At 37.4% G+C, this 26059-nt stretch overlaps 1 protein-coding gene across 1 annotated transcript in view; it reads left to right on the top strand.

Annotated features, from left to right (window-relative positions):
• The first annotated feature begins 5357 nt into the window (after positions 1 to 5357).
• The window catches only part of parp14rs1 (poly(ADP-ribose) polymerase family member 14-related sequence 1), a 72992-nt gene continuing 52290 nt past the window's right edge, over positions 5358 to 26059 (top strand). Inside the window, exons 1-8 of the mRNA XM_051930546.1 lie at positions 5358 to 5630; positions 11968 to 12077; positions 12160 to 12187; positions 13519 to 13710; positions 14677 to 14913; positions 21517 to 23759; positions 24251 to 24484; positions 24938 to 25159. Coding sequence (XP_051786506.1) covers positions 5444 to 5630; positions 11968 to 12077; positions 12160 to 12187; positions 13519 to 13710; positions 14677 to 14913; positions 21517 to 23759; positions 24251 to 24484; positions 24938 to 25159 — 3453 coding nt within the window. The 5' untranslated portion in view covers positions 5358 to 5443. The remainder of the gene's footprint in view (positions 5631 to 11967; positions 12078 to 12159; positions 12188 to 13518; positions 13711 to 14676; positions 14914 to 21516; positions 23760 to 24250; positions 24485 to 24937; positions 25160 to 26059) is intronic.

The following is a 26059-nucleotide window of genomic DNA, read 5'->3' as shown; positions in this document are numbered from 1 at the left end:
ATCATGATTAAAAAAAAAAACATGCAAACAGAGACAGAGAGAAGATAAAATGTTTATTATCTAAGAACAGGCAAGAAAACCAACGACTGTCTAAAAGTAATTGGAAAAAGGAGGGGAAAGGTTGATTAAGGCATATGATCAATTGAAAACTTCTGAGTTACTATTGTTTATAACAACAAAATGCACATTTAATCATGGTTTGTCTCATCATAACTGATAATCATAATCTTTTAAGTATATGATTGGTAGTATCTACTATATAATAAAACACCAAGGTCTGTGTGTCCAGTCCCTCAGAGCAATCTGATTGGTCAGTTTAGCTTTGGTGATGTGACAAGAAGTTCAGATGCACACAGATATATCATCATCATCTGACTACACATTTCAATTCCATTTTTCTAGATCCCATGACCCTACTACTAATGCACAAATTCTAGCAATGGCTATTTACTGTCTGCACTGGATGGCTTCCCTATTGACCTGTGCCACTTCCCTGCCATCTTCTTATATTTAGTCTGCCAATCATCAACTTTCTGGACTGCCAACTTCAGACAGTTAGTATTACAGCTATTTTCCAGCTTTTACTTGTGTAAAGCACTTTTAATTTTTTTCAGCCCTTTCTCTAATTTGCCTGGATGGTGGTGCTAACACTTTCTCCCTTTTTTGCTCACAGCTATGAAGCACATGTGGAAGAAGACACCAACCCTCCCGGACTCTGACCTAAGCCATGCCCCTTCCAGGAGCTAATGTATATATTTATGAAGACGGCTCAAGGGAAGTCATCACATGGAAACATACGCACTACAAGACAGAGTCCTACAGATAACCCTTGGCTCAAGAAGAGCAGCATTTAAGTTGGCAGAAAAGCTTTCTTTTTGAGACTTTGGTGTTTATTAAATGGGGATCACCCAGCTGGTACTCCAACCATTGTTTTGGTGTCTACTACAATTCTGTGGCCATTCACAGGCTTAACCACATGTTGACAACTGCCTCAAGCAAAACTGAGCAGCTTCAACAGTTGTCTTCAGACCTGAGCATCACTTTTACTAAGCAGGTGCCATTGACCACACTGCCACCTGTTGACGGTGTCACTTCTTGGCCACAAACTCCTGTGAGAATATGGTAATTTGCCCACACTGGGTGCTCTTAACATTTCACCTTGGCCCAACCGAACAATATAAACTCACTATTGCAATAAGGCAAACTTAATAAAACACAGTGAAAACATGAGTAGCAAAAAGTAGGAAATGTACTGTATTTGAAAAGAGTCTTATTAAAAGATACTTCTGTAAAGGTAACATATAATGATGAGGACAAGTCCCTTTAAGCCTGGATGCATATAGCCGATTAAAAAGTTTGTTCAGCCTACAGAGGTCTTTTATTTCAGCGGTTTCTGTGGGAATGCACACACCTTGTCTGGGTAATGGTGAAGATCTTCTCTTCTATTTTGTCATTACAGTGCTACATGCATAACACACATAAAGGCCTCTTCTTATGTGGATTTAACAATGATAACATAAATGACGGATAAACTAAAAACTAATGTTCTGTTTACATTACAAAAATGTGTTCTCTGCAAGTTGATTGCTTATCTTACTTAACCCAGGCAAAATAAGGATTGTTTTTGGGCATTCCTAGCAGTCTGGCATTATGAAACAATGAAGTAAAAAAGACAAATTCAAATCAGTTCATAGTTCAGTATAGTGAGTTTGAACATATGCTGTATTAAAACAGTCTTCAGTATGACTTGTTTCCATCACCACACAGATCCAATGCAGATGAGCAAGTGGGCTCAAAAAGATAACGCAAAGACTGGGAACAGGAAAAAGCAAGGTTACAGAAAAATCTTCACTTTTAACTGAAAAGATTTGGGATTAAATTGCTCAGAGACAACATCTTTGCATCCTATGAACAATTACATTCCAAATTTAACTTTCCAGCTACACATTTCTTTCACTATCTTCAAATTAGGAACTTTGTTAAACAGAACCTGCACAATTTTCCCCATCTTGCACCCTCCTCCATGCCAGAAATAATATTGCTCAATTTCAAGGACTTAGACACCATCTCTGCAACATATAAAATTATCCTGCAGTCCCTCCCTTTTAAAGATCCAAGAGGACAATGGGAAAAAGATCTCAATCAATATATCAGAAAGGAGTGGAAAATAGCAATGCAGAGACTTCACTCGAGCTCCATATGCGCAAAGCATACAATTATTCAAGTCAAAATTATATACTGTATCGAGCACATCTGTCTCACCTAAAACTGTCCAAAATGTTTCCAGGGCAAGATCCAACCTGCGAATGCTGCAATCAAGTCCCAGCCTCACTGGGTCACATGTTCTGGGCCTGCACCAAATTAACATCATTTTGGACCAAAATTTTTAAGTGCCTTTCAGACAGCCTTGGTGTCACAATCCCTCCTAACCCATTAACAGCTGTGTTTGGTGTTTTTCCAGATGGTCTTAAAGTGGAGAAGGACAATGATTGCATTCACTACACTATTGGCACGCAGACTTATTTTGCTAAACTGGAAGAATCCTAACTCTCCTCTTTTAAGTCAGTGGGAAACCGATGTGTTATACTATTTGAAATTGGAAAAAATCAAATATTCAGTTAGAGGATCTGTACAGAATTTTTTCAAAACCTGGCAGGATCTAGTCAATAATATCTTAGAATAAGCTTGTAATACACCGAGGCAGCAATTATCTCCACATTTCTTTTTCTTCTCCATCTATCTCTATTGCCCTATTAAACTCATCAATTTATGTTTACAAGCCTTAAGTTTTACTCTGTTGGCCATGCTCTCTCTCTCTCTCAGGGGTGGGGGGCGACTTGTTTTCAATCCTATCTTTTGTAAAAATTGATCTATTTGTATGAAATGATTACAATAAAATTAATAAAATTAAAAAAAGAAAAAACTGCCAATATGAGAAAATGCTTAGAGTCTTAAAGACTTCTAATTAATGTTTTTTTTAAATAAGTAGCTGTTTTATGAACTGCAGTAAAGGTAAACACTCACCAGTATTGTATGTTTTTAGGCTTATATATTAGTAAATTTAAATTATGTTTGTCTCTGCAATTGGAAATTTATTGTAGAAGAGGAATCCCCCTCTGCTGTATCGGGCATCTCTGCATTTGAATATTATATACCGATAAAATTTGCAAGACGTTACCACCCATTTCATTTGGGCTGCTTTTAGGCTATTTATGTATTTATTTATTTAAAAAGCTTTTATTTTATTATTATTTCCAATAAATGAAAGTTATCGCAAATATACTAATAACCCAATTGTGCTTTACTCACTCAGAATATGGAACCAAATTAGGAAGCATTTTAAGATGGAAAATCTTTTATCAGTGGCACCTCTGCAAGAGAATCACCTCTTTCAACCTTCGCAAGTATATCCAGTTTTTAATACCTGGAAAAGTTTTGGGATTAAAATGCTCAGAGATCTTTATATAGACAACATATTTACATCTTTTGAACAATTACGTTCAAAATTTAACCTCCCAGCTACACATTTCTTTTACTATCTTCAAATTAGAAATTTTGTTAAACAGAAATTGCCCAATTTCCCCCACCTTGCACCCTCCACAATGCTGGAAAAAATACTGCTCAATTCCGAGGAAACAAACACTATTTCCGCAATATATAAAATCTTATTAGAGTCCCTACCTTTCAAAGATCCAAGAGGACATTGGGAAGAAGATCTCTTAATCAATATATCAGAAAAGGAGTGGAAGGTAGCAAAGCAGAGAATTCACTCGAGTTCTATATGCGCAAAGCATAGAATTATTCAACTAAAAATTATATATCGAGCTCATCTGTCTCGCTTAAAACTGTCCAAAATGTTTCCAGGCCAGGATCCAACCTGCGAGCGCTGCAACCAAACTCCTGCCTCACTGGGTCACATGTTCTGGGCCTGCACCAAACTAACATCCATCCATCCATCCATTTTCCAACCCGCTGAATCCGAACACGGGGTCACGGGGGTCTGCCGGAGCCAATCCCAGCCAACACAGGGCACAAGGCAGGAAACAATCCTGGGCAGGGTGCCAACCCACCGCAGGACACACACAAACACACCCACACACCAAGCACACACTAGGGCCAATTTAGAATCGCCAAACCACCTAACCTGCATGTCCTTGGACTGTGGGAGGAAACCGGAGCGCCCGGAGGAAACCCACACAGACACGGGGAGAACATGCAAACTCCACGCAGGGAGGACCCGGGAATCGAACCCAGGTCCACAGAACTCCCAACTGCGAGGCAGCAGCGCTACCCACTGCGCCACCGTGCCGCCAAACTAACATCATTTTGGACAAAAATTTTGAAGTGCCTCTCAGACAGCCTTAGTATCACAATCCCTCCTAACCCACTAACAGCTGTGTTTGGTGTCCTTCCAGATGGACTGGAATTGGAGAAGGACAAGCAAACGGTGATTGCATTCACTACACTCTTGGCACGCAGACTTATTTTGTTAAATTGGAAGAATCCTAATTCTCCTCTTATAAGTCAGGGGGAAACCGATGTTTTATATTATTTGAAATTGGAAAAAATCAAATTTTCAGTTAGAGGATCTGTACAAAATTTTTTCAAAACATGGCAGGATTTAATCAATATTATTTTAGAATAAGAGAAATAACTATTATTGCATTTAACTCCCTTCTCCATCTCTTATTTATATAGATATTTACTTCTCCCCTTCTTTTGTCTAATGTTGCCTTATTAAAAAGCTTAAAGAAATTTTCCTTTAGCTAAGCTCTCCTTCTCAGGGGTGGGGTTTGATTTGTTTTCAAATTTGTTGGGTTATAAATTGATCTGTTTGTATGGAATGATTACAATGAAAATTAATAAAATAAAAATATTAAAAAAAAATAAAAATAAAAATAAAAAGCTTTATTATTTTATTTATTTTAAGGCATTTTATTTAATTTAAAAATGTCAAATAAAGTTCTCTGTCTCTAATTCCAAGTTACCTGTGAAGTTGTGTGCCTTACTGTGCTCTGCAGTGGACTGAATGTTGGACTGATACACTGCTATATGCACCTGATACTCAGTCGGACTGACATCGGCCTCCCACGATCCTGTATAAGAAAAAGAAGTGGTTTTAATAATAAAAGTCTCGGATTCAGCGGGTTGGAAAATGGATGGATGGAAGTCATATGGATTTTTTACTCAATAATTTCTACTTAAGTTAACCGTTAAAAGTTAAAAAGAACGTTCAATTATCTATTGTGTTAAAAAAGCATGTGACAAAATGCAGTATAAAACCGAGACGCCCTTTATTCCTGGAAAAAGCCACATACTGTTTATATTGTCCGGAGTCTAACTTTCGCTTTTGATTTTGGCAGAAGCAAAACCGAAAGGGAAGTTTTTTTTTTTCGCGTAGAAACGAACATACGGCCGGCAGGCCTGCGAACCTCAAGGAGCGATGGCGGAGGAATATCCCTACCGTCTAATTGTTGATGGCAATTGGAGTCAGGCAGCGGGCAAGAATATCAAAAACAAACTTCAAATCTATTTCCAGAGTAAGAAAAAGTCAAATGGAGGAGACTGTGACGTGGAGTACGACGATAAAGACAGCACTCGGGCCATCGTGGGTTTTAGGAACCCAGAAAGTAAGTTGAGACACCTGAAGGCGCTGACAGGCTGTATGTTCGGATGCGGGCTTCGGGGTTCGAGTAACCGGGCGTGCCCTCCGTCATAGACACGCCACTCGTGTTCAGCTGCGTGGCGCGAGACAAGCACTCGTTTTAAACATCATCCGAGTGTTGTTTGCCACTGTCGGGATACGTACGGATGCTCGGCGTCTTGATTGCCCCCCCCCCCGTTGTGTATTGTGTTGTATTAATTCTGTGACGGTATTTCAAGTTTGGTTTGACCGGGATGAGCTAAACATAACATTCTAAAATGGTTATATTTGTTAAAACTACCGAAGTAACAGTTTTAATGACATCTACTGTTCAATAAAAGCAATGACGGACATCGTTAACACAGGGAAATAATGTTTTTCAGCGCGGACCTGCGTTCCCGTGTGGCCCACTGGAAATGCTCTGTTGTAGGGAGCGACGCCGGATCGATGACAACCAGTCTCGTTTGGTTCAGACCTGCCATAAAGCACTCCACGGAACCTTTGGTTCAGATCTTCCATAGACACCTCTAAGGAAAGCACTTTAAGGACAACTCCATCTAGTCCAGCCGAGCCAAAGGAGAACATTTTGTTGGTTCTAATATTTATGGCTGAACTGCTATTATTACACAATTGTTTAGCGTAACACGCAGACACCAGCATATTTCCAATTAAGGATCGGACGTATGTCCAGTTTGGGACTCCTTACTCATCTGTACGTTTATAGGAATCTAAGAGCAAACACAGGGTTAACCTGTGGTTTGCGACAAGGAAATGTTATCATTTTTTTTTCTGCAGACACACCGGTTTCCATCATCATCTTAAAAATGTTTATGTCATATCTATTTTTACCTGTAATGGCAAATATTTAAAATGTTATTTTAGCAAATCATAATTACGTTTTGACAAAAAATAAAATTTGACTACACAGATACACCCGACCATCCATCGTGTATTATGCTGATTACTTCAGTTCTCCTTCCCAACCCCTAAACTGGTTTTTACAATCCTGATGTTTGAATTGATGAAGAATTTTAATTGGACATATCACATCTCATTTCATTATATCAGTTTTTTGTGTATACTCTTTATCAACATTTGGCTTGTTTTACCCACTTAACAAATAATTGATCACAAAAAATTAAGTTCTAAATGAGGGTGTACACGTGAATATTCCTTGTGTTAAACAATTGCACTTCTTTCAGTTTTAATTTCTGCCTCTTGACTATTGACCCAAATATGTTTTAGTCCCTGTGATCCTGAATTGAATTAAATATGTTAAGTAATGAATGAAAGGAAAATGTCATTACAGACAGCACTAACTAAAAACACCATATTCTCAGTTTGACTAGACAAAACATTTTTGTAAAACAATTGGCAGAAGACTTTAAATGTTGCAACAGATTACTGTACTCATGTCACTTGGTGGAATTAACTGACATCATGGTGTTCTAGGTTTGCTGTGTTCCCCAGCTAAATCATAGGAGACTGTGCATCTGTGTAATAAAAAAGCAGACTTTGAAAATGGATAGATTGATCTTTATCGGTTTGCTGAAAATGGATACTTTATGGAGGGTAATTTCTAACTGTAGCAGAATCTAAATACTGCAGGCAGAGAGTTAAGGATTTGGGATAAATATCAACGCAGCCGTGAGGAGAGAGTGTTAACTTTTATGTAATTATTTTAATCATAGCCTTCTCAGTTTGAATCCCATGTTAGTTTAATACATCTGTGAACTTCAGATATTCTCCCTTCTCCACATGGGGGTTTCTCACACTTGCCAAAAGCAGTCTTCATTTTAAGATGGCCCTGTATGGCTGTGTGCATATGTGGACCATTCAATTGACTGGTATCCAGTCCAGAATTAATTCCTACTGGAATAGGCTGTGATCCTCTGTGACTCTGACTTTGGATTATGCAGGTTTGAGAATGTTTTGTGTGTGATTTGCATGTAAATATCCATTGGGAATTAAGTGAAACATTAAAAGTACAGTAGACTATTTTATTTAATAGAGTGGGCCACTTTGTGTGGCACCCTAACTCGGAACAAAAAGTTGAAAAGTCTTTAAGTTATACAAAAATATTGTATTAAAAATGCAAAACTGAAGGATAATAATAGGAAGAGCAAAAAAGTTATTAATGTAGACAGAACCAAAACAAAGCTAGTTGGCCTACTAGATTTGATCTCTGCAGCTGGGATCACCAGATTCTTGCAAAGCAAGTGATGTTTGGGCTGAGCCAGGCTAGGCACTCCCTTCCACCCACACCCCAGTACAAACACCTCACACTCCTCCTTCTTCACTCCTGTTCACTCATCCAGTCATCTGTTCATTTACATCACACATATTAATTCAGTTCCGACTAATCAAATGTACAGTATATCTACACATGATAAGGAATTATCACACTTCTTTTGCGCTGAATGAATTCTGGTGTTATTATTCCAGATGCTTAGGCTCAGTCATTTTAATTAATTTTTTTTCTCATGAATTTCCACAGAGGTTGTACCCAGTGATATAAGTGTTAGTAATTTGTCAGGAAATACCATTCAATATTTGCAGTGCAAATTCACTATCAAAATAAATTACTTAGCAAAATGTCCCTGTCATAATGTTGTAAGGGGAAATGTACAGTGGTGTGAAAAACTATTTGCCCCCTTCCTGATTTCTTATTCTTTTGCATGTTTGTCACACAAAATGTTTCTGATCATCAAACACATTTAACCATTAGTCAAATATAACACAAGTAAACACAAAATGCAGTTTGTAAATGGTGGTTTTTATTATTAAGGCAAAAAAAAAAATCCAAACCTACATGGCCCTGTGTGAAAAAGTAATTGCCCCCTGAACCTAATAACTGGTTGGGCCACCCTTAGCAGCAATAACTGCAATCAAGCATTTGCGATAACTTGCAATGAGTCTTTTACAGCGCTCTGGAGGAATTTTGGCCCACTCATCTTTGCAAAATTGTTGTAATTCAGCTTTATTTGAGGGTTTTCTAGCATGAACCGCCTTTTTAAGGTCATGCCATAGCATCTCAATTGGATTCAGGTCAGGACTTTGACTAGGCCACTCCAAAGTCTTCATTTTGTTTTTCTTCAGCCATTCAGAGGTGGATTTGCTGGTGTGTTTTGGGTCATTGTCCTGTTGCAGCACCCAAGATCGCTTCAGCTTGAGTTGACGAACAGATGGCCGGACATTCTCCTTCAGGATTTTTTGGTAGACAGTAGAATTCATGGTTCCATCTATCACAGCAAGCCTTCCAGGTCCTGAAGCAGCAAAACAACCCCAGACCATCACACTACCACCACCATATTTTACTGTTGGTATGATGTTCTTTTTCTGAAATGCTGTGTTCCTTTTACGCCAGATGTAACGGGACATTTGCCTTCCAAAAAGTTCAACTTTTGACTCATCAGTCCACAAGGTATTTTCCCAAAAGTCTTGGCAATCATTGAGATGTTTCTTAGCAAAATTGAGACAAGCCCTAATGTTCTTTTTGCTTAACAGTGGTTTGCGTCTTGGAAATCTGCCATACAGGCCATTTTTGCCCAGTCTCTTTCTTATGGTGGAGTCGTGAACACTGACCTTAATTGAGGCAAGTGAGGCCTGCAGTTCTTTAGACGTTGTCCTGGGGTCTTTTGTGACCTCTCGGATGAGTCGTCTCTGCGCTCTTGGGGTAATTTTGGTCGGCCGGCCACTCCTGGGAAGGTTCACCACTGTTCCATGTTTTTGCCATTTGTGGATAATGGCTCTCACTGTGGTTCGCTGGAGTCCCAAAGCTTTAGAAATGGCTTTATAACCTTTACCAGACTGACAGATCTCAATTACTTCTGTTCTCATTTGTTCCTGAATTTCTTTGGATCTTGGCATGATGTCTAGCTTTTGAGGTGCTTTTGGTCTACTTCTCTGTGTCAGGCAGCTCCTATTTAAGTGATTTCTTGATTGAAACAGGTGTGGCAGTAATCAGGCCTGGGGGTGGCTACGGAAATTGAACTCAGGTATGATACACCACAGTTAGGTTATTTTTTAACAAGGGGGCAATTACTTTTTCACACAGGGCCATGTAGGTTTGGATTTTTTTCTCCCTAAATAATAAAAACCATCATTTAAAAACTGCATTTTGTGTTTACTTGTGTTATATTTGACTAATGGTTAAATGTGTTTGATGATCAGAAACATTTTGTGTGACAAACATGCAAAAGAATAAGAAATCAGGAAGGGGGCAAATAGTTTTTCACACCACTGTATATCAAGTAACATTGCGTTAGTGACAATTGAACCAAAAAGTATGCCATTCTAAAATACTTAGTTGACCTGTATTATCATTAATGAAACAGCCACTATCATAATACAGGTATATGCAATGTGACATGCCACTATCTTCACAAACATGGTGCTTTCAGAGAGTCCACCACAGGGCGTAAGCAGTAACATGAAAATTGAGGCACCAGGCAAAGCCTCGCCAAAGTGGTTTCTGGTGTCTGTGGACCCATGAGCCTTTAATTGCCCTTTAAAAGCCAGGTCTCCATGGCAGCTTCTTGGCTGCCATTTCCAAACAGGAGTGGTCCTTCAAGTCTGCATGCTAGTAGTAAAGTGTTAATACTAAAGTAGAATTCATCCTTAAATAACAAACTGTCAATAGTAGTTAGAAATTAGTGGCCATGTGCTTCCACTTGTCAGTCAGGAAATTGTGTGTCTGTTTGCCTGCAGTCCTTCCATAAATGACTGGTGTCTTTGCGTGGGGGCCTTAAGCAGGGCCCTTAACCTGCAATTGCTTCGTCCTGGGTGGGTGCGGCAACATGCTGTATCAGCTCATGATCCCAACCTCCTCCTCCTCCTTCTCTGCCTGTTGACATTTTGAGTGATGCAGCTTGTGTACAGGATTTATGGTTTTTTAAATGGCCTTGCCATACCACTGCCAGTTTAGGTCTCTGTCTCTGTCTCTGTCTGTCTCTCTCTCTTTATGGAAGTCTTCTTTGGAACTTCATCATTACCTGTGCTGTTTTTTCCAAGCTGGATCCCCTCATACCAACCATATAATATGTTGCCATTATTGTTGTACAATGTTTTTACTTGTAGCTTTTTGAACTGCAGAGTTTAAGTGCCTCTGGGTCTTATTCACAAGTGAGGGTAAAAGGGATGGTGAGACTGACAGATGGATTGGGGTGTCAAGCACAGTTATGTGGTCACCTTTCCTATATGTGGTGATGAAGAAAGAGCTAAGTCAGAAGGCGAAGCTCTCGGTTTACCGGTCCATCTGCGTCCCTACTCCCACCAATGGTCTCTGAGCTTTGGGTAATGACTGAAAGAATGAGATTGCGGATACAAGTGGCAGAAATTAGCTTTCTCTGCGGGGTGTCTGGGCTCTCCCTTAGAAATAGTGTGAGAAGTGCAGACATCTGAGAGAGGCTTGGAGTAGAGCCGCTGACCCTCTTCATTGAGAGGAGCCAATTGAGGTGGTTTGGGCATCTGGTATGGATGCCTCCTGGACACCTCCCTGTGGAGGTTTTATAGGCACGGGCAGCTGGGAGGAGACCCAGGGAACACTGGTAGAATTATATCTTCCAAATGGCCTGGGAACGCATTTGGATCCCAGAGTATGACTTATCAAGTGTGGCTGGGGAAAGGGATGTATGGGCCTCACTGCTAAGAGCATTTTCCCCGTGACCCTGTTTTGGATAAGTGGTGGGGAATGAATGAATGAAAACTGAAGGGTAATAATAGAAAGTGCACAAGAGTATTCAGTGTAGTACTTAGAAGTTAGTGGCCATGTGCTACCACAGGTCAGTCAGAATATTATGTGCCTATCTGCCTGCAATCACTGCCCTAAATAAATGGTTGGTGTCCTTACCTGTTGACTTTTTGAGTGATGGAGTTTGTGTACAGGATTTATGGTTATGTAAGTGCCCCTACCTTCCACGCTGACACTTTTAGTTGTCATACCACTGCCAACTTGGGTCTCTCTCTCTCTTTCTCTACCTGTCTGTAGAAGTCTTCTTTTGAACTTCATCATTACCTGTGCTGTTCTGATGGTGCTATTTCCCGTGGAATATTCTTAGAGCTGGATCCCCTTACATAGGCCATTTAACTAAGTTGCCATTATTGTTTTACAGTGTTTTTACTTGTTTCTTTTTCAACTGTAGAATGATTTGTGTGAGAAAATCAAACTGCTTATCTTTTCATTAAAGTAAACTTTTAACAATTCACTATTTTAGACCATCATTTTTAAAATAGGATGTTCTATTGTTGCTACGTTTTTATTGTTAATAGAAAAGTGCATGTTATTTCCCTTTACCTTGCTTTGTGTTGTTATATTGCTTTAGTAAGAAAACAGGTCCTTGAAAAGACCAGCCACGAACTGAGCGTGGATAATGAAACAGTAAAGCTGAAAGTCACACTTCCAGAACAAGCTGAGTCTAAAGTGCGACTTCCTGTGAGTACATCAACTATACTTTCCAGAAATACATTTTAAAAATCTCAATCATGTTAATTTCAAATACATATGTATCTTTCAGAATGAAGAAAATGAGAAACTGAAGGAAGGTACAGTATGGCACTCCCATATTTTATTTATAATTTAAATAAAAGTACAAAATGTGTTGTTTTTGGTAAAGGTTTAATGCAATATCACAAATACTAGCTATTTGTATTAATTTGCTGTTTTTAAAATGTTCTTTTTACTGTGGTATGATGTTGATGTTGGTATTTTCTGTTGCTCACTAGAAAAACAAATGCATTGTTCTCTGTCAGATTTTTAAAACAAGGTTTGCTTTTAGGAATCTTTTTCCTAAGATCTCATTATTACATTTATGAATTCAACACCATATTGTAGTGTTTTTCCCTTTAACTGGTGCAGTGGTTTGCAGGTGTAGTACAGTGTAAAGGGTACAATAAGGCACTCCAGTATTTTATTTGTAATTGGAATAAAAGTGCAAAGTGTGTTTTGTTTTTTTGTTGAAGGTTTAATGCAGTATCTCAAATACTAGCTATTTTTATTTAACCGGCTGTTTTTCAAAATGTTCCTTCTACTGTGGTATGATTTGCAGGCTAGTATTGTCTATTGCTCACTGGAAAAACAAATGCATTATTCTCTATCAGATTTCTACAAACCAGTTTTGCATTTAGAAATCTTGTTTTTCCTAAGAGCTCATTATTAGAATTGTGATTTCAGGACCATATTAAAGTTTTTCCCCCTTAACTGGTGCAGTGGTTTGCCTTCCAGATAATTTTGGTAAGAGACAGAGACTGGGGCCAACAAGGCGTGAATAAAGATTGAAATGTGCAACCTGGAACACATCATTGCTAACAGAGAGAAGAATCTGGTACCCTGGTGACAGAAATGTGTTTAATCTTTTTACATGTAAATCAGGCAAAAGTTCTTGTGTGACTCTCCAGTTCGCTAGGTGGCAGCACATGATTCCAGAGCAGAGGGAGTGAGGTCATTATTTCCTTTTAAGTAGTACAGTTTATTGTTCACTCTTTGTTCATGTCCCGCTGTGTGCCTTATTTATAGTAAAGGCGTCATACTTGAAAAATTTAGTCTCTTTGGCATCTTTCTGATTTGGGAGGACTGCTACAAGAGTCCCACCTCCTGTTCCATTGTCTTTTCCTACTGTCATATATAGTGTTTTTATACACTGTTTAGTTTTGTCTAATTCTGCAATTTGCATCTCACACTGTCTGCTTAATACAAAAGCATAAGAATCAGCTATTCACAGGATGGAAATAACAGTGTTCTACCAAGTGTACCCTAACATTAATTTACTAAGTGTCTATAAACATGACTGCTTAACTACTTATACCTTATGAATGTTGTTTTAAATAGATAAATGATTCCATCTGGATCTTTCTGTTGTATTTTTTTTTTCATGAAGCAATCAGTGATGAAGAAAGTTCAGAGCCACAATGCATGTTGGCTGTTGTGGAGAATATTGGTGACAATATCTCCAGAGATGTATTGATTATGATGGTGGAAAACATTTCCAATTTAGCTGATGGTGAAGATTTCACTGTGGAACTCATCTCTGAAATTAATAAAGCTGTTGTGTCATTCAGGGATGGCAGAGGTATGATTTTTGATGCTTATTGCACTGTCACAAAAAGTAGACATTAGTACTATATTAAAATGTATAACATATGAAAAGATTTTGAAAGTTGTCCTTTTACAGTCTTATTCCTGTTTCTCAGTTTTAAATATAGTACATTGTGCATATTTGCCCCTTTTTATGCTTTGACGGTTCATCTAAATCCCAGTATTAGACAGTCTCAAGAGATTTGTTACCATTTGTAGTTTATCAGTTCTTTGTATAATGTATCAGGATCATAACTCTTTGAAGCTGAAATAACTGAAATACTTCACCTTTATTACTGAGCTATCAAAACGTCTATTTGTATATAGAAGGAGCGCCGAGAAGACGATTGAACTTGACTATCTAGAGGAAGTAAAAGTAGTAACAAGGTTTCCGTAGGTGAACCTGCAGATGGATCATTACCGGTTGTGCCGACCCGTCGTTGGAGAGGTTTCGGGTCCTAACCGTCCGGCCCTCTCTTCTCCGGAGAGGCGGGGGGGCCGGGGCAGAGGGAGCGGAATGGGCATTCTTCCAGACCCGTCCCTCGCTCTGGGAGGTGGGGGCACGCCGGCAGTCCTCCAGTTTTCAGTCACAGACAATTGTATGTTGCTCTCTCTAGAGTTCCATCTTTTCATTCACTTACAGTCGTATCCTCAAACCCACCTCATGTGGACAACTGTGTCTTTCAGGAAGTGTTCACCCATCGATACATAATTATGTGGCGTATGCTATGCTGCGGGTTGGCTAGTATAGTTAAATTACTGCTAGTAATAAACAGTGCTACCTGATTAGGTTGAGGTTCTGCAATGTGGAAGGTCCAGCACTGCAAAGAACATATTCTCACTTGTTAGTCTCTCTACATGTGTATGTAAAGTTTATTTGCCTAAGTTCATATATAGCCTTTTTTCTGTATTCTTCCATGAATACTAGTAAACTTCATTCTAATACTATTTGCATCTTTAGGTATACTACATTTTTTGGAGAAATGCAGAACACATGGAAGATTTTGCCAACATAAGCTCACAGCAAAACATCTGGGACCTACAAAAAGCATCATTGTAGAGGACTTACCAACCAACATCAACGAGGACATGATATGCTTATACTTTGAGCGACCACAAAACGGTGGAGGCCAAGTTGAAAAGGTTACCTTGTTAGTTGAGGAACAATCTGCAATTGTCGACTTTCTGGATCATAAAGGTAAATCAAATATATTTGCAAATTTAAGCAAGAGTATTTGTTCTGCTCTTGGCCTGGGAAGTTTATTCCTATGTGTAGAATGAGTACTATTTTCTATTTCGATGTCTTTTTTTCTTCTGCTGCCTGAAGACACTCATTTTGGGTGAAAGGATAAAGATAATTTTGATCTGTTTTTAATGTGCTAGATGAAAGAGAGATCACTTACCACCTTACAGAACTTTTTTAAATTCTTTGTGATTTATGATTTCCAAAATATATACTTTAATTAAAATCTGGAGCACCCATTATATGTATCAGAAAGTGAAACACTCCATTACTCTGTCATTGTTCAAGATTAATAATTAATAATGTTCTTTATTTTGTTATTGAAGCAGTAATGATAACAGAAAAAAGGGAGATAATGGTTTAAATTCACAGAGTCTTATCATGCCAACAGTAATGCTTGAAATGTTGGAAGCTCACAGAAATAAATTGTTCAGGTATAAGTTTGTCAGCGGCATAACAACATTGACTGTTACCAACTAGTGGCCACTGTTTTAGTGCTAACTGAAAGCAAATGACAATGCATTTTGAAAGTGACATGGAGCACAAGAATTTCTGATACAAACTCAGAAAAGCAATCAAAGTGGGTAAATGTCAGTAATGTTGTAAACTACAGGTAGAATTTAACAGCTGTAATAATTCATACAAACTTCATAAAAAATGTTTCAGACTTCAAAGCTTGCCATTCTAATGCCTGCAGCACCACATGATTCATTCTTTTCAATTTCTGTACATGAAATAAGGAGGACATTTAAATAAGTTTATGTCCATATGGCATCTGGTCGAGATAGAATTTCAGGTGGCATTTTACAAACATGTAACCACCAATTATCTGACATCTTCATGTTCAGTTGAGACAATCTGTGGTCTGTGCCTGCTTTAAAAGGATAACAATTATCTGTGTGCCTAAGAACATAAAAGAAGACTGCTAGAATGACTACAGACCGGTAGCACTTCAGTCATGATGAAGTGAGTCCTTGGACACATTAAAAAGAATATTCCCGATCATTGCTAGTTTACATATCATCACAACCAGTTCTCAAAGGAAGCAGCATTCAATGTACCCCATACCATCCTGGCACATATGGATAATCAAAACTGTTATGTCAGAGTCCTGTTTAAATACTACAGCTAAGAATTTAACACTGCTGAATCAGCAAAGCTGAAAACCAAAATGATCAGTTTATGATTTAGCATCACCCTCTGCAACTTGTTGTTGTAATTCCTAAACAATAGCACTAACCATATGTAGATTGGCACCATCCCATCATCCATGCTAATCCTTAACACAGGCACTCCACAGAGTAATATGCTAAGCCTCATTCTGTATTACTTGCTCATCTATGATGGTTGGCTAGACACATCTCCAACTCCCATTATTAAATTTGCTAATGATACCACTATCATAGACCTGATCACCAATATTGATCAGGCAGCTTTCAGAGAAGTTTGCTTGCAGACCCAGTGATACCAGGACAACAATCTCATTCTTAATGTTAACAAAACCAAGTAGCTAGTCAGAGTATAGAAAGCAGATCACACTTCTATCTCTGCCAGAGGGGATGCCTTTCAAAGGGTGACCAGCTTTAAATTTCTTGAAGTGACCATCACTGGTAAATTGAGGTGAACTCCGCACACTTCATTTCTTTTCTAAAAAAGGCTTACCAGTGTCTCTACTTCCTCAGACATCTAAGGAAAGCTTGCATGTCTCTATTCTCACAAATTTCTACAGATATGCAATACAGAAGAGTCCATCGTCACTGGCTGCATCACATCATGGTATGACATCTGTTTGTCTGAAGATTATAAAGCCCTAAAGAGTCTGGTGAAGGCAGCAAAGAATATTACAGGCACCAAGCTGCCTTCTGTTCAGGACCTATAAAACACTCACTGTCTTAGAAAAACAAACCAATAGATTCAGGGACAGGTTCATCCACAATGTATGTACAGTGTGTGTGTATACAATATATATAGATATGTTGCATACTATATACAGTAATCCCTCCTCCATCGCGGGGGTTACATTCCAGAGCCACCCGCGAGATAAGAAAATCCGCGAAGTAGAAACCATATGTTTATATGGTTATTTTTATATTGTCATGCTTGGGTCACAGATTTGCGCAGAAACACAGGAGGTTGTAGAGAGACAGGAATGTTATTCAAACACTGCAAACAAACATTTGTCTCTTTTTCAAAAGTTTAAACTGTGCTCCATGACAAGACAGAGATGACAGTTCTGTCTCACAATTAAAAGAATGCAAACATATCTTCGTCTTCAAAGGAGTGCGAGTCAGGAGCAGATCATGTCACAGAGATAGAGAAAAAAGCAAACAAATCAATAGGGCTGTTTGGCTTAAGTATGCGAAGCACCGCGGCACAAAGCTGTTGAAGGCGGCAGCTCACACCCCCTCCGTCAGGAGCAGGGAGAGAGAGAGAGAGAGAGACAGAGTTTGTTTTTCAAGCACAAATCAATACGTGCCCTTCGAGCTTTTAAGTATGCGAAGCACTGTGCAGCATGTCGTTTCAGGAAGCAGCTGCACAAAAGATAGTAACGTGAAGATAATCTTTCAGCATTTTTAGACGAGCGTCCGTATCGTCTAGGTGTGTGAACAGCCCCCCTGCTCACACCCCCTACGTCAGAATCAGAGAAAGCGCAAGAGAGAGAAAGAGAAAAGTAAGCTGGGTAGCTTCTCAGCCATCTGCCAATAGCGTCCCTTGTATGAAATCAACTGGGCAAACCAACTGAGGAAGCATGTACCAGAAATTAAAAGACCCATTGTGCGCAGAAACCCGCGAAGCAGTGAAAAATCCGCGATATATATTTAAATATGCTTACATATAAAATCCGCAATGGAGTGAAGCTGTGAAAGGCGAAGCGCGATATAGCGAGGGATTACTGTATACTTTTTGGTGTATGTCTTTCTGCTGGTGTTTTATTACTACAATAACATTTAACGTACACACCTTCCAAGATCAGGTATTCTGCCCTACTGCTGGACTTCTGTGGTCTCACCTTGTCTCTTTTAAGAGGGGCAGGTATCTCTGTCAGTTGTTGGACACCTGCCCTATAATGTTCTCTAGCAACATTTTGTTTCCTTCTTGTCACTGCCAAAGAATTGCTCAGGATTGATACTCTCAGTCTCCATTTTAAGCCATCCACCCTAAGATTGCAGATGTGATATGCAGACTCAGAACATTGGGATTACAAGCTACAAGATCTACCTGTACCCTAAAGATACTTGCTTTCAGACAGCAGCAGATGTGGCTATTTAGCCTGTGAAGAGGTTTATCCTGTGTGTGCCTCCAACGATACTATTAAAAAATCTATTAAACAGTTAGGGGCTTTTATTCTTGACATTTTATCATTTGACCACTTCTTAAAGGTATTCTATTTGGAGATTATCTAAGCCTATAAGACAAGTACCATAGTCTTTTCGAGTTTTCCTTTGGAAGGAGAGAAACATCGCTATTAACTCCCTAAAAGTCTCAGCAGTAACATTGGGATCATCAACTTTATTCCTTTACTGGAGATTTCATTAGAGCAGTGTAGTTTACAGTTCACTTTCAGGTTCAATTCCACACTTGTAGCTAACAATTGGTCAACATGCCTTTTCATTACCTTCCCATTTATACGTGCCAGGTACATTAGCTTACCCTACTTGCCACCTTGGCAGATTCTGACCTGCACACTCTGATGAGGTTCAATGTCAATTTATTTATAGAGCACATTTAATATAACATCAGTAATGCTGTAGCCAAAGTGCTTTACAATAAAACATACAATGAACATAAATAAAATAAATAGAAATAAAGTACAATAAAATGAAATACAGCTAGCTGTTAGTAAAAGAAAGAAGATGACAAAGAGTAGGACAACCATCAATATCAGTGAAGGTCACTGAAAGCTAGAGAACAGAAATGGGTCTTCAATCTAGTTTTAAACAGTTCAAATGAAGGTGACTCCTTAATGTAATGAGGTAAAGAGTTCCACAGACGAGGTGCAGCAGCTGCAAATTTCTAGTTATATCCTGATTACTAATTTCCCTTTGTTTTTCCTTCATAGTTTTTCAAAAAGGTTTTTGAATAATTGACCACAGTGTTTTATTAGCCTGTTTAGAAATTAATCTTCTGGATATTTTACAGTTGTTGATGTTGTGTGATTAGTAAAGAAAACTAATCAGCTGTCCTGCACTTAAGTGACATATTATAGTTGTCTTGTTTTACTGAAAACTAGTACAATACGATCTGTTGCCTCATTGTTTTATGGAAAATATGTTACTAAGGTTGCACGTTTCACTGCATTTAACTTTAGAAAATGAGGTAAATCTGCATCTGACACTATTTCATTGGGTTGGCTGTATACTGCCACTGATTTTATCAGCACTTCCATCAATTTAGCAGGGGTAGTGCTGTTCAACTTTTTCATTTCAGCCCACCTAGGATATGCATGTACCTGCTCAAAGAACACAATGTTTGTCTTTCTGAAAAAGTCTTTCTGTGAAGTCTGCCACAGAAGCACAGGCGTTTTTTTTTTCCAGAAGCAGACCACCAAAGCTTACTCAGAACTATAGACTTCATAGTGAATATGCCTGAATGTTCTCTGTGGAGTTGAAGAAATTATGATTCTTGTTCAACAATGTACACAGTCATTTTCATAGGAGAGCTCCTCAGTCTTCAGTGAATAAGGTTTAGATGTTGTCATCAAGCCTGTAACTCATCCATCAAAGCAACATGTGATACTTGACCTTAGGGCCGGGAGATATACTAAAAATCTACCAATGCTAACAGTAAAGAGTTGCAACCAAACTAATTTTGATCATGTCAGAAAGTTTGGTAAATGTTCCCTCCTACTGTATGCTTTCATGAGCTATCCCTATTTTATTAAAAAATAAAAATAAAACTACAGCACCTAGTCACTGTAGCTACAGTTAGCATAACACATATAATTTGTTTCATTACTTGAAACACAGACATATTGTGGAATACAAACATTGTGTTGCCAAAAAAAGAAACCTTGCATGAGTCAGGTCCTAAATACAGAAAAAGTTAACATGCTGTTTTTTCCTTGGTAAGAATTTAGAGGAAAAGTACTAAAAGTGCTGTACGAACATTTAAAATAGTAACAAAAGGGAGGATTTTATTTATTTATTTAAATTATTCATTTTGAAAGTTGACAAGAGATGCATTTTTTGTTATTAAATCCTGCAACTTCAGAACCAGTAGCATTAATGCCTCTAGATTCAAGGACAGTATTTATCTTGAAAACATTAGACTATTCAACATCCATTCATATGGACAATTATCATATGTGATGTGTTCTCTAATGCAGCATGTATTTTCTGAGCTTTTATTTATTGTTAATTCTTCTGTTAATTGTATTTGTACATTTCTGGATAAATTGCATTGAGTTATTGTCTACTGTGCTTTATTTTTGCTAAAGTACATTTGAAGACCATAAACATTTACTTTTACTCCTTTACATTTATGTTGCCTATCACATTCAAATTTTCACATTTTTTTTAACTTAAAGTAACATTTACTGTGAATGATAAGCGCCAACTCTAAAGCAGGCCATCGTTCAATCACCTCTGTTTTCTCTTTCACAAGCCTGGAAGAAGAGACAATATATTCTTTAATAATAAAAAAATAAACTTAGTAAGAAGAATAAGTTAATATTTCAAAAAAAATTAAAAGCAGGCCGTCCTGTTATCAGTTTTTATATTCGTAGTATACATTAAATATGCAAATTACTTACTCAGGTATATCACTGCCCTTTCTGATGCTCTCACAGTTTTATGTATCAGGTAACTGTTTACATGTTCAGATAGTACCAGTCTTTAAACTGAAACATCTAGGGTTAGCTATAATTAATAATGTTTGCATAGTTACTCTTAACAATTTTACAAGTCAATTTTAAAAGTACAACTGCTAAGCTAAATTCAACCATTTCTTGTTAAAAAATGCAGTCCACCCTTCTAATAATACTTAAAATATATTTATATATGATATATTAATGTAACAATTCCATTCTTTCTAACATATAATGTTGTTGGCTGTTTCTTTAAATATGCTCATAAATGAACCATCAAAACCAAAAAAATACCCACTCAAATGTTGTAAGATATAATGTAATAGAAGGTTTTAATGTTATGTATAACAAATATGTATAACACACATAGAATCCCATTAAATTGTTTAACCAGGTCTAACAAAATAAGCACAAAACATCAAAACTGAATGTTTTTGACAAGTGTCTATCACAAACATAGTGACAAATGTAGTTTCCCATAAATTAAATATTTTGATCAAAAGTGAACTTGACTTGTTTGAGACTACATATTGAAAGTCAATGTAACACAGTATGTATTGTTTGTGACTATAATTTATGGAAAATTACCTTTTTCATTCAATATTAGGCATTTGTTTATTATAAAACATTAGTACCATTTTGATTTTTTTGTTTTATTCTGTCTTCAGTGATCCGAAATAGTGAGCATAATGAAAAATCATTTACAATTATTTGTTTTACTATTATTTATTTTGTTTTTAATTTTTCATCAGTTGCTGAATCTGTAAAGGAGAAGACCCATGTGATCCAAAAAACTACTGTAAAGGTGTACCTGTATTACTACTGCTTGGGCACGGCCTTGTATGGCAAAGACAGGCCACAGTGGAAGATGCCAGATGCATTTGTTGAGAACATTGATGAACATGTCTTTAAGTTTCTTCAGAAAAATGCCAGTCATATTGATCTAATAAGCAAAGAAATGGCAGATCATTTTTGTGGAATAGACTTCTCAAATCCAGCAGTGAATATCGCTCCCTCTTCTCAGCTACAGCATCACAAACAAACTAAAGATGTGAACAGCTGGGAAAAAAAGGCTTCAGATACCTTCTTAAAGATCATGTCCCAGTACAAATCCTTTAAAAATCACGTGGACCATTCAGCATGGAATATTGCCAAGGAAAAGGTTATCAATGATTTGCCAACATCTGTGATTTTATTGCCTGAGTTGGATAAGAACATGATAATTCTAGCAGGAGTTGCAGAAAATGTTGACAAGATCCAAGAGATAATGGTTAGTGCTATGACAGAAGCAACTAGGATTATTGAAAGAGAAAAGAACAGTGTGATGGAAAAGGTTGCAATGACAACACCAGTATATTACCTTCTTAAATGTGATGGCTTTGAAGAGAGAAGCACTATGCAATACCCTGACCTAAAACTCAACTTCATGCCGAAGGAAAAATGTCTAAACATTTGTGGTCTAAGCACAGAAGTATATGCCACAAAAAGTCAAGTTTTGGAAAAGATTATGATTCTGAAGAAGAAAGCTATTGAACTTGATATGTTTATTGTGCAATATCTGACAAAGGCAGACAACAACCTCTTATTCCATAAAATGTTTACTTCAAAGGGCATACATGCGGCTTATGAAATCAGTCAAGGGGTTTTGAACCTTACCAGCAGTGACGAAGTAGCCCTGAGTGCAGCAGAAAGACAAGTAAGGAACACTTTAGGAGTTAGGAACACCAATGCAGATGACTACAACGTAATCCAGAAGAAGGAATGCATCCAGTTAATGGATGGTCTATGTAGGGAACTGAACTCAGAAAATGTCACCGTGTCCTTTCAATTCTATGAGAAGCAGCTGTTCATTGCTGGTGAAAACAAGTCGGTGGAGCAGGTGTATGAGAAGCTGTATGACTTTATTAACAGAAATACACACATCCAGGAAAATATTGTAGTAAAATCAAGTGCAATTGTAGATTTCATCAAAGTGCGGAAAGCTGATACGTGGAGGAAGAATATAAATTTACAAGAAGTCATCATTGATTTTGATGTGCGTATGAGAAGACCCAGCATTTCCTTGGCTGGACCAAAGTTTTATGTGCAGGATGCCAAAAAGGTGTTACAGAATCTTATACAGAATATTTACCTTGAATGTTTAACAATTAAAAAAGCAGGTGCAAAAAAGTGCTTCCAAAAGGAGGAGAAGCTGTACTACAGCACTGTACTCCGCGATTACAATTGTGTAGTGATGCTTCAGGAAAAGGAAGCCATTTTAGATGAGGATGATAACATCACCCAACCACAAGTCAAAGTTTGTTTACCAAGTGGGGTTACGATAGCTGTTTGTAAAGCAGATATATGCAGCTTACCTGTTGATGCAGTAGTCAATGCATCTAATGAAGACCTACAGCATATTGGAGGGCTTGCAGGTGCACTTCTTGAAGCTGCAGGACCAGAGCTGCAAAAAATGTGTGACCAACTTCTCATGGGAAAGAAACTTAATCCAGGTGATGTGGTGATTACAAAAGCTGGGAAACTTCCTTGCAAATATGTGATTCATGCAGTTGGCCCCAGATGGAGTATGTTCAGTAACTCTGAAAAGGCTATATTTCTGTTGCAGAAGGCAGTGAAAACAAGTTTAAAGATTGCCGAAGATCACCATTTAAAATCAATTGCAATACCAGCCATTAGTTCTGGAATCTTTGGGTTCCCTTTAGACTTGTGTGCAAAAACAATTGTAAAAGCCGTTCATGAACAATGTGAAATGCTTGCTGAAGACCGCACTTTAAAACAGATTTACCTGGTTAATAATGATGACAAAACTGTAACAGCTATGAGTACTGCTTTGAAAAACAGACATCCAAATAAGATTATTAGAGCTAATCCAAGAGTGTCTAGCAGTGAAAAAAGAGTCTCTGGCAAAGCTCCCGTTGGAGAAAAATTGGAGAGCATGCAAACTAAAGAAGGGTTGATGATCAGCTTAATAAAAGGAAACATTGAAGAAGCTGCAGTAAGTCGATAATCTAATCTAATCTAAACTAATGAAAGTGCACCATCATGCAGCCCAACTAGTACAAACACATATTACTTAATTTTTTTTTTGATAGTAAAATTTTTCCATTGTCTGTCTACATACACAAGAAAGTAACAACTGCTTTCTCTCAAAAACCACAAGACAGATCAGTTAAATAATTGTTTTGTGCACAGTCCCAATCCTTCATGGTGCAAGTCCCAGTGGTGAAGTCGGGTTAGTACATCTCGTAGAGCACTTTATGTTGTCTTAAACTTATGCTAACACAGAAGGAGTCACAAGGATAGTTTTCATACAGTGTTTAAAATATCGCTGAATTCATTGTACTACATGTAAAACTAAACAGTGATGCAATTGTTAGAAGTAATGAAAATAAAACTACATTTCAGAAGATGTTTTCATTACATAAATTGTTTCCTTGTCAATGAAAATTTTCCCTAATATTTAATGCTTTCTTGATACATTTGCAGACTGATGTCATTGTGAATTCAATTGATGTCGACTTAGAACTAAGTAAGGGGGCTGTTTCACAAGCCATTTTGAAAGCAGCAGGATCCAAGCTTCAGACCCTCATTCAAAAAGAAGCATCTTCTAACCTAAAAACAGGAGACATTGTGAAAACTGAAGCATGTGCATTGAGTTGCCGACTGGTTTTTCATGCTATATCACCATACTGGAATAATGGACAAAACAATTCTCAGGAGGTAATATGCTGAATATTGTATAGTAGACGGACACCAGTATATTTCTAGCATTAGCACTGTATTATTTTATAGATTCATTATTTATTGGAAAACAGAAAGTAGGAAAATCAGCTTGTAGATGAAGATAACATGAATTATTAATCATTACAGCCTTGCAGTATTTTTTGAAAAGACATTCCTGGGGTTTGAAGTTAATTGGTATTTTTAAGATGTATAAGTAATATTTAATGGTACTAATCAGCAAATCACCACCAGATTGACCCACTTTTTATGGGGAAATACATAAGAATAAGAACTTTAATTGAAAATTGAAAGGATGACACAGTCTGAATCCGGGATTTCCAAATTTTGGGAACTGGTTATTTGCATATTTGTGTTTCTCTGTTATTTTCTCATATTTTAATTTTTTTGGTATGCATTATTAAAGCATAAATATCTTTTATTCTATACTAGATTTTACAGACATTGATTAAAACATGCCTCACTGAAGCCGAGAATGAACAATGCAGTTCTGTTACACTTCCAGCTATTGGAACTGGCAATTTAGGATTTCCCAGACCTCTAGTAGCATCAATCATGATTAAAGAAGCGATAAGTTTTAGCCGTAGAGAAAAGTCCATGCATCTAAGGGATGTTCATTTTATAGTTCATTCCAGTGACAGCCAGAGTATTCAGGTGAGTGTATAAAATGATAAGAGTGTATATAAGAGAGGTAATACTACAAGGCACCAAGAATGTGTAAACATCAAGTGTAAAAATGTCAAAGAAACTGTTAATGTGTACTAGAAAAATATGTTGACATATTATAATAGCACAGGTTTTCATTTTATTTCTTGGAAATATTGCCCTATATTAGTGATGTATTAAAGCTGATTTTAATTTGAGTAAAGCTGAGGAAGTCATTAATGTTGTTTGGCTTTCACTTAGGCACAACTGACTGTGTGATACATGCAAATAAATATAAAAATATAGCTTTAATTAAAAGTACATTTTTGTAATTTTATTGTATTGCTTCAAAATAATTTAGATACTTGTTAAAAATCATTAACTTGTTTAATACAAGAGTTGTAACTCTTCAGGGAAAGGATGTTTTCATTGCATGTGTTTATTTGTAATTTTATCAACCAGTTTTAACTTTATGAGCTAAAATACAATACACAAAATTGGAAAAGCAGTGCAGATCTCTCTCTCTCTGGGAGAAGAAAAAAAGTTGTATTGAAAGTGCTGTTCTGTTTTCATTCATTAGTGTGAATGATCCAAAAAAATATATTATCAGAACTTTGCCCAAAGCCTGGCATAGTCTGTGTGAACAAGTTACATTACATTTTTATTTTTAATATTTTGTTATAAAAACCTACATAAACATCAGCTGCTCGGGTGATTTACCCCTTCGTAATCAATAACTGGTTATGCTCATTTTAGCACCAGTAAGTACAACCCAATCTTTTCTTCAAATATCAAATAGTATCTTGGAAAACTGTGGAAGAATTATGGTTTTTCCCTCTTTTAAGAAGTACTTTAGCTATGATATTTTGGCTTTATGTGCATAAACCGCTCATTGCACACTGTTGTACA

This window comes from Erpetoichthys calabaricus, chromosome 8 (assembly GCF_900747795.2).
Source record: "Erpetoichthys calabaricus chromosome 8, fErpCal1.3, whole genome shotgun sequence".
NCBI classification, from domain to species: Eukaryota; Metazoa; Chordata; class Cladistia; order Polypteriformes; family Polypteridae; genus Erpetoichthys; species Erpetoichthys calabaricus.
This window is presented reverse-complemented; position numbering and strand designations above follow the sequence as displayed.